Consider the following 14,010-nt stretch of genomic DNA (forward strand, 5'->3'; position numbering starts at 1 on the left):
AGACATATTTATCGGACCAGAGTCGTCTGAGCCGCGAAGCGGTACTTCTTGCCTGCCACAGAAAAGGATTGTTTCTATTATTGGCAGCAATTTCTTGCGGTTTTCTTCCACCTGCTTTTTAAGGCCGTGGTCAAGTTGTGTTAAGATGTCATGCTGTGAGCGGAACCGGACTGCTAAAAAGTTCTCCGATAGCGCTGTTGACATGGCGTGATAACTGCTAGATGCGTGGCTCTTAAAGGCGTCCATGGCTTTCTTGTAATTGGTGAACTCCTTAGTTACAAAACAGCCCAAGCGCTGGTGCTCCCCTTTTCCTGCACACTCGCTTGCGAAGACTACGCAATATTTGCATAATGCTCCTTGAAGCTTCTCTGAATAAACAAGCCATGGGTAACGATCTACCCAGTGAGGTTGGAACTTCAGATTCCTTTTTCCTGTGGCTGGATAATCATAGTTAGCCGGAGGGGTCCACGGATTGAGCAGCAGCTTCTCCATCGTCTCTGGATCATTTACATAATTGCTTTTCGAGACAAACAGTCCCAAGTCGAAAATATTCGCACTCGTCGCACAGAGGGGAGGCGAACCAGAATGTGTAGGTGCCATGCCACTCACCTTCCTTGGGTATTGCCCAGTGGTAAAGGCGTCACTTTGCCCAGCGTCGACTGTAGAACAAAGATCACTTGCAGTTGCACTGCGGCCACCATCATTTCCCGGCGGCGCATGGGTGTCTTGCTTGTGTTCGTTCTCAGTTGATTCATATAAACCGGTGCATTCTCCTGAGTCGCTACAGAAGTTCGGACGCGCTTGGCTTTCCACCAGTGCTGAGGAGGGCGAAGTTTTATCCTTCGAAGGAGGCGGTTCTTCTCCGTCCGCTTCATCGGTTCGAACTTTCTTGAAGTAAGACGCAAGACTCCTTTGCTTCGTTGTTGCAGAGTGTCTTTTCATTTTGTTGCCGCAATCCTGTACACGCACACAGAAGTGGCCAGTGGCTCCAAAAAGACGTTTGCGACTGCTTCGACTGCCTGGCGTGAACGGCGGGCGATGTTTTTTTCCTCTCTTATCCACTTTACAGTGGCTAGAATGTAGACGTGTGATGAACGCGCCGGCTCCCGCGTGGCGCATGTGTTTTTTGGACGCCGCTACAGCTGGTGTGCATGCAGGCCCATTATTGTACTCCAGCTGCAGCAAACTGGATTATCGCTACTTAAAGACCTTTTCACAGAAAACTCCATAGGCACTGCATACTCCCCTTAGGCCCGTGTACATGGACGCGACGGGGGCGGGCTGAGTTGAGTGGCGGGTTCAGCTTACCTCAACGCGCCCGAGTTTATATGAACTCGCACGGACGAGTTGAGGTGAACGGTGATCGCAGCGACGCTTTGCGTCGAGGCGAGCCAAAAGCCCGTCTTCTGGTACCGGTTTCCGCTCCTCCAAGCCTGCGCTCTCGTGGCTCTCGCCGCTGTGGGCTGCGGTTGTTTACGCAGTTGTCGCTCCGCCACCGCGATGGCTGTCTTGGTATTTTTTCTCAGTTTGCACCAGCTGTACTTTATGGTTGTGTTGGTGTCTTGGCTAACACTGCACAACGCGATGGCAGCAGTGGTTCTGTTGCGGCACAGCGCTCGCCGCAGGCCTATCCGCAGCCTGACGCACCGTCCCCTGTTCACCCCTGGCTGGTCTCTCCAGGAATTCGCCGTGATTCATGGTTTGTAACGCCTTTCATTTGTGTACCTGATGCTGTGGAAAATCCTTTGAAGCCCTACACGCGAGTCATTTTTTGCAATAGTTGTGGCTTGTCGCTAATACGAATTAAGCGGCGCCCTGAACCTCGTTGAAAATTGGAAATTGAAAACAATAAGCAGTTTTTAAATGAAAATGACTAAAGACCCTCATCAATTGTTGGAACAAAGTGTACAGTTCCACCACAATTAAGTGCACCGTGTTCCTCTTGCCTCATACGCTCACCCTGCTTGGCTAATCTGATTTCTGTGGCTTTTGGACTGGACAGCGAGATCCTTACACGATGAATTTTTATTCTGAGGGCTTGTAATGTCAATTGGAATACAATATACATAATTTTTGAGTAAAATTTCTATCGGCTTACGTAAAAATTCTTACGGCCGCATACCATTTTGCCGTAATTTTACACCTCTATTTCTATTGTGCCTCGTTTATGCTTAAAAATGAAAGTATTTTGCTATTTTTTATATTTTCTTGCAGGATTGGAGCAAATCACTGTTTTTTCTCGTTGACTAAAGCTAGCAACGTCGTTATTTCATCATCTGTCCACATGGTGCGTGGAGCCCGCGAGGATGTCATCGTGCCTAGCGCGCGCGTACCGGCCGACAGAGAAAGAGCAACATCGGAGTGATGGGGACAGGGGAAGCGGAGACCGCAAAGGGCGGGAGAGGTCACGAGCCGTCAACTCAGCGCGACCGGTTATACATGCCCTTTCTGAGCGCGGCGAGTTCGGTGAACCTACCCCCTGTCTCCGGGTCGACTGGACTCGCCGCGACGACTCTCCGCCCCGACGCGTCCGCTTATACATGGGTAGGGCGAGTCCAGAAAACCTTGTTTATTTCGACTCAACGCGCCCTCGTAGGGTCAATGTAAACGGGCCTTGTGAAAAAGTCACCTTTTCACAGACGGATCCCTGGGCGCCTGCATAATTCTCTCTGGGCTGCGCTAATTAAATAGCCGTGACCCCCCAAAAGTGCACTTTGTAGGCTGTGACGTCAGCCTCTGTACTCCCGCGCGCAGCCCAGCTTGGCGGCGTTTTTTTTCTTCTGTGAAAGTTGACCTCTGGTGCCGGATTGTGTGCCGGCTGTATCCTCGCTTTGTGCGCTTTGTAGGGAGGCGCATATACCTTCTCTGTACAGAAGAAGTAGATTTCCTTGCGTGTAGTTGAGGTTGTTCGAAGTTGCTCGGATATGCCAGTCTTTCAGTAGATGTCATCTTCGATGATTCGTTTCGGTGGCGAGGACTACAGTTTGAGAAAAGTTTGCCCTGCAGCCTGCGTCCTCGGAATGCGCCGCTGAGTTTTTCCGCTTAGGGGTTTTTTTCCCTGGCAAATTTGCGCACGTCGTGTTGGTCTTGCCGTTGCTGTCGAACTGTTTACCTTCACAGAAGTAGACGCGCTTTTCGTAGGAACCCAAAGCCGACACGTGCGGTCCGCACAGACGGATAACTTCTCCAGCGGCAATACACAAGGAAAGCATCTGGAATCAATAAAGGAGCTGCTACGGTGTGAAAGGCGAAAAAAGAAAGACTCGAAGGAACGCGAGGGCGAAGTGCAAAGCTGTACAAATAGGGAAGGTGCGCGCGCGGGGGAGGGAGCGCTGAGGTGTTCTGGTAAAAGGGTAGGTTTGAAGAAAGGAAGAAGAGGGAAGCAATGCCAGGAAAGTTGCAGTCTAACTTTGGCAGCTCGTGGTCGCTGTGAAGCCGTGTAAATATTTTAGTATCACCCGAAAAGTTAAGGCATCAAAAAAATTTCGGGGGGGGTCAGAATCTCCTCAACCCCCCTCCCCCTAGTTACGGGCCTGCACCGTGCGCATGCTTTTTTTTTCTTCTTCTCGCGTGGGAGCGAAAATCACCGACAAATCTTCTGACTGCGATGAAGGCAAGCATTTGTTTCCGTCAATGTTTTTATTTTGGTCCAATTGGCGAATAAAAGCATGACAACTGTTGAATTTTTCTTTTATGGGTCATTGATTGATTGATTTGGGGGGTTTAACGTCCCAAAACCACCATATGATTATGAGAGATGGCGTAGTGGAGGGCTCCGGAAATTTCGACCACCTGGGGTTCTTTAACGTGCACCCAAATTCGAGTACACGGGCCTATTTCCGCCTCCATCAGAAATGCAGCCGCCACAGCCGGGATTTGATCCCGCGACCTGCGGGTCAGCAGCCGAGTATTTTAGCCACTAGACGACCATGGTGGGGCTTATATAGATCATATCAAGGAGGTATAATTTCGTCTGTGACAGGGGCATTCTAGCATTCCGCCTTTCTGGAGACGCGTATGTGGGCGAAAACTGTGTTAATTATTGTCCTTGAATCGTATTGCCCTTCTATCATTAAATATTGTTTTTCTATTTTAACGCGTACCGATATTCATCGAGTGGTAAACGAATGCCACTTACGCTCTAGATAATTAAGACCACTGATCATGCCACTTAATAATGTGATAAGTAATTTTGCCGGAACATTGTGAAAGGCTACGTTCAGCCGACCTACATTTACTCCCTACGTCCTTCACAGTGAAAGTGCTTGAGTTATCATCCTCTCATTTTTTCGTCAGCTGTATTTTGATTATATTTTGGTCGCAGCAATATCAGTATCATGCTCATTTACAGTTATCACTACTGCATCCAAATCAAAGTGTCGATCACACATGCAACCGAACGGCGTCTTTCAGAAAACCAGGTATTCGTCGAGGTAGACTTCTGGAGAAAACGTGCAGTGTTTCATACCAGATACAGAGAACTCCGAATGCGTGTGGCGTTCTTCGACAAGCAAAAAATTTCGATGTCCGTTCTTACATTCCCCAATATATCCACAGAACACTGTAGAGCTCCCAGTGCGAATGGGCGACCGTAAGTGGCGACCATAAGTTGCTGACTGGTTACGGTTTATACAATTGATACTATGTCAGTACTGTAGTTTTTTTTTTCAGTTAAAGAAAGTGACGTCCAGTTTCGTTTCTTCCATTTAATTTCAGGATGTCATACTGCTACGTGGCCTTCTGCAACGTTTCTAGACTAGGTAAGTTGCAAAACTCCCCGCGTCAGACTACTCGTCACACGGCGCCGGGACAGCTTCCGGTTTGGTGGCGCTGGCGGCGCAACAAGCTTCCGCTAGCAGACGAAAACGCGTAGTCGTCGTGGCAAGACGCCGTGGTGGCCGTTCTGCAAGAGCTTTGCCGTTGCCGACAGTATATTATCGAGATTTGTTGTGCTGCCGCAGATACTTAATACTGCGTAATATTAAGCGGTGTAAGGCAAATACTGTTTAATTTTAGTTTTCTAAACTGCCCACAATAAACAATGCTTGATATATATAGCATGGCATACGAGTTGTCGGTTAGTTGCTAGTTAGTGTACGTTCACAATAGATTTTTAGACGCGAAAAACTCAATTACAATGTCTGGCATCCTTTTTTGTGGCCGTGTTTTTTGGGCTTGAAAATAAATTACAACTATGTGGCGCAATCTCGTGGCTTTTGCCTGGTTATGTAGTCAGCTTTTTTTTTTTCATGTCAGTCACATTCTTTAGCAACTTGGACCGTCGAAAACCTACGCGTGCGGCCAATTTCTTGAGTATGTCTTCCCTCTGCTTGTTATGGAGTTCCTCTAATGAAACCTTTTAACACAGCTGCAGCCAAAGCTTCGAGCAGAGACCACACTTTGGGGTATCGGTGAGCACTTCATAGTCATTACTCACGAGTCTGCCTGTTGATGCACTGGGACAAGATGAACACACTTGCAGCTTTTCTTTGTGTTCCAGAAGTTCGACCGATAGGGTGATGGCATCTGCAATGTCAGGCGACTTGGCTAAGCGATTGTGACGGCTGCTAATGGTTACTGTCATGTCTTCTGCGACGAAGACGCTTTTCTGCACAAATAGCGCTTTTTTTCTTTGAGCCCTAGAAACACCACAAGACATCTTGTCTCGCCATCCTCAACAACTTTCCACCAGCATGCAAACAAACGTTTTCTATGCCTTTAAACGAAATGACTCCACTAGTTGACGGCATGTCGGGACTTATTTCACTGTCTTCAAGCTCAGTGCTCGGAGATAGTCTATTCCTTTTCGCAGATAATATTCTGGAAAAGACCCCACTCCTATCGGGCAGCTTTCGCTTCTTCGTCGCGGGCCCCGCAACAAAAGTAAGCGGGCAAGGTAAGCGGGCGAATTCGGGAATATTCGTGGAACGCATCCTTCGACGAGGTCCCACTTTTCTCTTGCGATTTGTACCTTCTTACCATATGACGTGAGTGAGTCTTCAGGATGTCCTTCTCATGAAATAGCATATCACACACACGTGAGGTGCTGGGCAGTTTCTTATCCGCACGAAGAATAGCGTAGTCCCATACCTCTCGCTGCTCAGGTACACGTGGGTACAAAAGAAATGTTGTGGTGTCTCTCATTTCCCGTAGCTACTCTACAGCTGAGAACGCAACAGCTGGGCATGATGAAAACACGCAACACATACAAAGCAGAACAGGGTGCGCTGAAGCATAAAATTGTTCACGTGGAAAGAAGCCTCCACGGATAAAGACGCACTGCAACATGCAGAGCCAACGGAGGTTACGGGAGTGACATGAGCGAGCATGCAGTGAGTGAATCCAGATGCGACAGCAGCGCCACATTTGTCGCTGGCAGCGGCGGCGCCGCGCAACATCGCTCAGTTTTGCAACTTACCTAGTTCTAGTAACGTTGGCATTCTGCACGTCAGATAGGAAAAAAAAATTGGGCACGAGACGCCAGAACGTGTAGTGGTGGTCTCAACGGCACCGCCGACGCCGAATTCGCGAGTAGGTGCGACTATAAAATGCTCCACATTTCATAGAAACTGAAAGCCGAATCTACTAGCTGAATCAGAATGCCGCATTCTGCACTCACAGGTTACACGCAAATAAATTGATCACTTCTTGTTCATTTCCTGGAACGACCCCTGATTTAGATTGTAACGCTGTTTAGAGAATTATCACAGGTGTGCTGACGTAATCACAGCTGCGACACGTAGCGTGACGTGATTTTATTGTTTTTAGGGACGAAGCTCTTTATAGCATCACTTGATCGGTCATCCTTCTATCCAGCGTAGCCAGCATATCCACGCAGTGAATGATATGATGAGTGGGGCTAAGCGTCCGTCCGTCTGATGCGTGCCGTAATGTGATAGGAGTCTACCGACGCATGGACGAACGAATTCACGGAGGGACGGACGCTTCGCCCGTGCTAATCATTCACTCCAAGCATATGCCGTGATTTTGTTTATTTATCCCTCGCGTGCCGAACAGCGTTTTGCTCCTCGTTGAGGAGTCCCACTGAACGTGACTCATCTAAGAACAGTTTTGGTGAGCACGGCTGGACGACCGGCGTGCCAGCCTGAGAAGCGAAGAACGCTTCTAAGAAGCAATAAAACCACGTGGCGGCACAGCTATGATTACAAAAAGAGGTGTGCGAGGATTCTCGAAACAGCGTTACAATGAAAAGCAGTGCTAGTTCAATGAGAGCAAGAAGAATCCATTCAATCGAGTGTAAAAAGTAATTCATCGGCGTAGAAAGCCGCACTTTTCTGTTGTCTGACCTCGCTTGTGGATCGGGCAGCCATTTTCCTTTCTTTTTCACCAGTGACCCCCCCCCCCCCCCCCATAACATACAGCCCGCGAACTCCGAAGTATAGTTTCGAGCACATGCATATCTCTTACATAGGCATCGCAATTTTAAATGCTCTAATAAGGGATAAGGGTGGTGCCAATCTACAGCAAAAAAAAAAAAAAAAACACTATTTGAGAATAAAACGCTCCAGCGTTGACTTTGCCCCTCGTACTCCTTGACCCCACATTTCCAAACGAATACAAAGTTATATAAAAATGCAAAACCATATTTTTCTCGCCACAAAGAAGCTTCGCCAACGGCTTGGCAGCCTTTTCGGATGGATGGATGGATGCTATGAGCGTCCCCTTTATAACGGGGTGGTGACAAGTATGCCACCAGGCTCGACAAAAAAAAAAAAAAAAAAAAACCTTTTTTTTCTTTTTATGTTGGCCTAATGCCTCTACTTCGATAAATTCTATCTTAATGGAAAAAAGGTAAATTTTCAGCTTAAGTTCTCTGCCATTTACGGCACACTGTCCATATTTTATTTTTCCAATATTTATTTTTGTCCTTTCTCTCTAATTTTCTGCCACCAATACTCTAACCGTCTCTTACTTATTTCAATCGCGGGTGTGTTCAGCTTTCCATTGTTGTCCCTAAAACCCAAGGCTTCCTGTAGGCTCGTGCCCAAACGTACACCTGGGTGGATATCTCCACATTCAATCAGAACATTCTCCGCCGTTTCCTTATCTTTCCCGCAGCATGTGCATTGTTCTTCTTCTTTACTGAATCTTGCTTTATAACTACGCGTTCTAAGGCAACCCGATCTCGCTTCAAACAGTAAAGCGCTTCCCCTTGAATTATCGTAAAATGCCTCCCTCCTTATTTCATTTTTGCCCTTTCGGTAGTTACTCAAAGCCGGTTTTTTCTCCATAGCTGCCATCCAGTAAATCCTCTCCGCCTCCCTGACTTTTCCCTTAACGCTCTTTGTTGACATATGGCTTACAATACCAGCCGTATACTTACTAGTGAGTCTTCTAGTTCTTTTTCTCCACTGTGTGTCCACGCTCTTCCTATACAAATAACGGAACACCTTCTCTGCCCATCTACTCTCCTTCATATTTCTTAGCCTTTCTTCGAACCTTATTTTGCTCTGCGCTTCCCTCGCCTCAAAACCTGCCCACCCCATATCGCCCTTTACAGCCTCGTTTGTCGTCTTCCCGTGAGCACCCAACGCGAGGCGTCCCACAGTCCTTTGATTTACATCCATTCCCGCTTGCACCTCTGCCCTCATGCACACCACTGAGTTCCCAAAAGTAAGCCCTGGAACCATTACACCCTTCCACAGACCTCGAAGCACCTCATACCTATTGTATCCCCACAACGCTCTGTGCTTCATTATTGCCGCATTCCTCTTTCCTTTTGCTGCCGAGGCTTTTTCCTGTACCTCCATGTATCTATCACTCTCATTTACCCATACTCCAAGGTACTTGTATTCACTTACCCTCGGTATTTCTTGGCCTTGTATGGACACCGTCTGATCACAGGGATCATTGAATACCATCAATCCACACTTCGTTACACTGAATCCTAGTCCAAGAGCTTCACCTTCCCTTCCGCATATATTCGCCAGCTGCTGTATATCATCTCGACTGTCCGCAAATAAGACGATATCGTCCGCATAAAATAAACCTGGAAGCTTCTGCTCAATCATCATGCCGCCCTGTTTGTGTGACAGATTAAAACCAATGTTGCTACCTTCTAGCGCTTTTTCCATACTCACCATGTACAGCATGAATAACAGCGGGGACAAAGGACATCCCTGTCTCAGACCCCTGCTAACCTCAACGTTCTCTTTGCTACGCATTCCTTCCCACTCTATGCAAACTGTATTTTCTCGGTATATCTCCCTCAAAAGCTGTATACAGTCGTCGCCCATGCCCATTCCTTTCAATATATCCCACAAAATTTCCTGATTAACGTTGTCGTATGCCCCAGTGATGTCTAGAAAAGCCACGTACAAGGGCCTATTCTCTATTTTGGATATTTCTATACACTGAGTGAGAACAAACAGGTTATCGTCTAACCGCCTGTCGACTCGAAATCCGTTCTGAAGTTCTCCCAAAATATCGTTATGTTCGGCCCATGTTTCTATTTTCATTTTTACTGCTTGCATCGCCATCCTGTATAGTACCGATGTAATGGTTAGTGGTCTATACGAGCGAATCTTGTCCTTTTCTCCCTTGCCTTTATAGATTAAGTTCATTCTACTTTGTCGCCAACTGTCCGGTATTTGTCCGTCCTTTAAGCTTTTTTCTACTGCTTTTAACAATGCTTCTTTAGTGTTATGTCCTAGTTCGTTAATGAGGCTAACGGGAATCCCATCGAAACCCGCGGCAGTGCGCTTTGGAATTTTTCCTTCGGCCTTTTTCCAGTTGAAATTATCAAGTACTAGCTCTTCCTCTGTTGCTTTCTCCGCCACACTTTTACTCACCGGGGAGATCCCCTGGACGCTCTTTTGAAACGAATCGGCTGTTACCTTTTGGATGTAACCTAGCGCTTCGTACCCTTCCAATTGATTTCCTCCTTCATCTAGAATATGTTGTTGCGTTGTGACAGACTTCCTACCTAGCGCCTTTATGTGGCTCCAAAAAATCCTAGGCGCGGCCTCCTTTTTTTCGTGTATCTCTGTCATCCAGCGTTCACTTTCACCTTTAATTTTTGCCTCTACCAATTTCTGTACAAGGGATTTTTTCTCCAAATATATTTCCCATATTTTTTTGACTTCGTCCTGCGGCCGCTTCTCCTTTTTTGCCTTTCTATGCTCCCGTGAGGCTTCGCGTCGCTTCTCGATCGCCTCCCGGATTTCCTTGTTCCACCAACTTTTTGGCTTCCTTTTTCCTTTCCAGCAAACAGTTTTCTTCTCTTTCCCTATCTCCTTCGTCATTAGATGTAACAGCTCACTATACTCCCAGTCCTTGCCTGGTATTTCGCCTACTTCTTCCTCGACTCTTGCGGCTATATTTATTATTTGTTTGTCATTTAAATACGAGCTGCCAGACTTTGATTCCATGCTCATATTTTCAGTTTCGTATCCCATTTGTAATGTTATTCGTTTATGATCACTACCCAAGCTGTTAATGCCTTCCTCGTCTATCCTCATTTCTGTCAGTTTGTGGTAAATTCCTTCAGTCATGAGACAATAATCAATACTTGATTGCTTGTTTCCGACTTCCCATGTGATCTGGCCGTCACATTTAGGCCCCGTGTTAACTATCTCCAGACTATGTTGCTCGCAAAGATCTAGTAATAACTTCCCATTGGTGTCTGAATATCCGTCAAGGTCATGTATGTGGGCATTCATGTCCCCTAGAAGGATGATTTCGGCCCCATTACCAAATTCCTTAATATCCGCACTCATGCAATCCACTATCTCCTGATTCTTTTCTCTGCAGTTATTCCCCGTCCACAAGTAGGCTACCCCTAGCCACGTTTCCTTTCCACCTACTGTGCCCCGAACCCAGAGGTGCTCTGAACACGTCTGTTTCACTCTAACCCATTTGGCTCCGCGGTGAATTAGCATTCCTACACCCCCACCTTTCCTTTCCGATATGGTCCTGTTACACCCTTCCCAAACATAATTTTTAATATGTGGTGGCTCTTCCTAGTCTCTAAGGTGTGTTTCTGTAACCGCATACACGCCTATCTGTTCTTTGTTTAACTGCTCCTCAATCTCTAACCATTTTGCCTTCTTTCTGCCACCCTGCATGTTTATGTAACTAATTGCAACACGCGCCTTTTTCCTTTTTCTTTTACCTTTTTTCTGGTTTTTCGCAATTCTACCTGTCAAAGCGTCCTCCTGGTTGCTTTCCCTGTTACGAGCTACCCCGGACTCCGAAGGGCCCGTGAGCCCCCCAAAAAAGCTACTGCGCGTCCTGCCAGTCGCCAGCCCACCTCGTGTCCAAGCCTCTTATCGAAATGAATCCTGTCTCTTTGGAATCCACCCCACCTGTGCACTTCCCTGTTTAAATCCACTACCTCGAAACCCTTCTCTCGACTAATCCGCCATATCTCCTTGTTTGCGTCGACAACCGCTCTTCGCAGGTTGACGTTGCGCACCGGTACTTCCGGTACTGTGCATACTACAATTTGCACCTGGGGGGACACGGTGCGCATGTCATCCACCCCTCTCGCCAAGGCCGTCGCTAGTCCTGACGATTCTTTTTTCAGGACGTCATTTAACCCTCCCGCAATTACAACGAGGTTACGATTGCCAGCCTTAGCTGCGAGTTGTTCACCCGCTTGACTCATTACTGTCCCCAGCGTTTGTCCTGGGAACGTCCCTATCGCAACTCTCTTGTCGCCTTTCACCCTTTCTTTGATTGCCGCTGCGCATCGGACCAAATTTGAGTCACCGGCGATGATGACCTGTTCAGACATTCCTTCTGAAACCTGCACCTGGCTGCTGACTAGGTGACTAGCGTGAGTCACGGCTGCTGGTTTGCTCCCTCCCTCCCTCAAAACTACTTCCCGGTAGCTGGGCCCTGTGGCCAATGTATCTGCCTTTGTCATGCCTGTTTCCTTCATCTCTCCCGCACGGGGGGTCGTCGCCATAATGCTTCCGCCGTCACCTGCGTCTTCGTTCCCTTTCACGACCTTCGATAGGCCTTTCTCGGCTGCCCGGAGCCTTTCTTCCATGGCTGACGTTTTCTCTCGCTCCTTCGCCAATGCATTCTCCAGCGCTGCGATTTTCTCCATGAGCCCACTCTGGACCGCCATCATATTTTTCATTTTCTCCTCGAACTCGCACTGTCTACACTTGGCGTCATCTTCTGCTTTCTCCTCCGCACTAATTTCCACCTTCCACCCTACCCTGCACTCGGAACACTTTACGGTCTTTTTGACCATGGCTAGCTCAGTTTACCGATGCCCACGTGTTAGAAAACTGTACTAAAATACACTGGTCTAAGCCAAAAAGAACCACAATAATAAATAAATACGCTACACTTCACAGCACCTGCGCATGCATGTGGTCGGTCTACGCGCAGGCTTCAGCCACGTGGTGGCTGGAGAAAAAAAGACACAGTACAAAATACTAATAAAAAAAAACCGTACACCGTACTAGACCTAATCAAGCCTTACGCTAGCGCCTTACGCTCTCATAACGCTACATATAGAGGCAAGCTGGAAACATGCAAAAACACTTATCTGTAGCTGTCATTCCGGAGCTCTCCAAAAACACGTCCCAAGCGAAAGAAAGAGCGAAAGAAAGAGCGCCGCAGTGCGGAGAAAAGAGCAGGCCACGCCCACCTCTGGAAACACTTGCTCTCCGTGCGATTGGGACGGCCTAAGAAAAATCCGCTGCGCGCCCGCCTTCTCGGAGGCCATGTTCTAGGCATAGTTTTTCTAGGAGGCGTTGTTCAGACAAAGCGCACCAAGTGTTCGTAAAGGCGCTGGTGGCGCTAGCACAGAACACCTACCGCGCTAGCGTATCGGAAGGTGTTGCTCAGTGTCAGCTAGATAATAGGTGGTCTGCGCTACTGCTGGGATTCCGGCGCATCTGTAGTTACTCGTGGGGGTGCCCTGTGGTGCGTTAATTAAAGCGTCGCTTGGTTATAAAGAAGCCGCCGTCCACGCTCGCGGCATGAGCGCTGGATACCCTCAGGCCGCGCTCTTGGAGATGTCAAAGGTTGGGGAGACGCCAACACCCCAAGACGTCGCGGACTACGGTGAGCATTTTTATTGTCTCGGCTGGATCGAACCGTCTCCAAGGTAGCGCGCAGCAGGTCCGAAAGACGAGTGCTCTCCTTCGGCCCTGCTCGGCGCATTCCTGCAACTGAGAAGTAAGTTTTGTAGCTGACAGATATCGTGCGTGCAGTAGTCACGATACTTGTAGTCAGTCACGATGCGTTGTTGGGAGATCGCAGTTCTACTTCGTGCCTAATAATTATTGCTTCGCGCACTGGCAACGTGGTTGAGGAGGACCGAGATGCCGGAAGTGCGCTGCTGACTGCCTACGCTATGACTCAAGATGAGCGTCCAGTTTGTTTAAAACGAAACGTTGTCATGCATGTTAAACGTGACCTACTTAAACAAGGCGGGGATCCTTCCATTCGGAAACGTGCTCATGGAAATCTATTGTTTAACAGTGCGCCATGTAAAGTGTGAATAGTAATTCTTAGCTATTGTGATGCCCAAGAAGTTGACAAGAGCTGTTTATTTCAGGTTGCAGCATTCAGGGGTCGCGCCACAATTTCAAGTACAAACTGTGCTGCACATGTGTACCATATTAACGCTCAAGCTCGCGACACTACGAGTAACATTTTGATTGGTCGAAGCTTGATGCTCAAATTGACCTTTGCAAGAACTGAACTTTCTTTGATGACAAGTTTATTGATGGTGCGCTAACATAATCTCCTGCATGTGCGTGCATCGTTGCATATGCTTCGATGATTATCCTTTCGATTGTGTCGTGCCCATTGCACAGTCTTGTTCTGTCAGTACTTGATTAATTATCTTTAAAAATTATAAAGTAAAAATTAACAGTGAATGCAAAAAAAAGTATTTGTTGCGCTGGATAAGCTAGTAAGGCTTTGTAGAAAAGTTTAAAAGAAATGACTCCAAGAATAGACACTGCCGAGGCCTGAAATTTGTAGAATTCAAATAAGTTATTCACAATATTCGGTAAAACG

General features: G+C 47.4%; 1 protein-coding gene across 8 annotated transcripts in view; it reads left to right on the forward strand.

Moving 5' to 3' along the window:
- Ctl2 (Choline transporter-like 2) overlaps positions 1-14,010 on the forward strand; it is a 380,476-nt gene that overhangs the window by 41,413 nt on the left and 325,053 nt on the right. For 3 of the 8 annotated variants that reach the window (XM_075881415.1, XM_075881416.1, XM_075881414.1), the window contains exon 2: positions 4,717-4,760. The exons of 4 other annotated variants lie outside the window; for them this stretch is intronic. In XM_075881415.1, the coding sequence (XP_075737530.1) occupies positions 4,718-4,760 (43 nt within the window). In that variant the 5' untranslated portion in view covers position 4,717. Of the gene's footprint in view, positions 1-4,716; positions 4,761-12,690; positions 13,048-14,010 lie in introns of those variants that run through there. One more of the 8 variants, XM_075881411.1, reaches the window with a different exon arrangement.

Source organism: Rhipicephalus microplus, chromosome X, assembly GCF_043290135.1.
Source record: "Rhipicephalus microplus isolate Deutch F79 chromosome X, USDA_Rmic, whole genome shotgun sequence".
Lineage (NCBI taxonomy): Eukaryota > Metazoa > Arthropoda > Arachnida > Ixodida > Ixodidae > Rhipicephalus > Rhipicephalus microplus.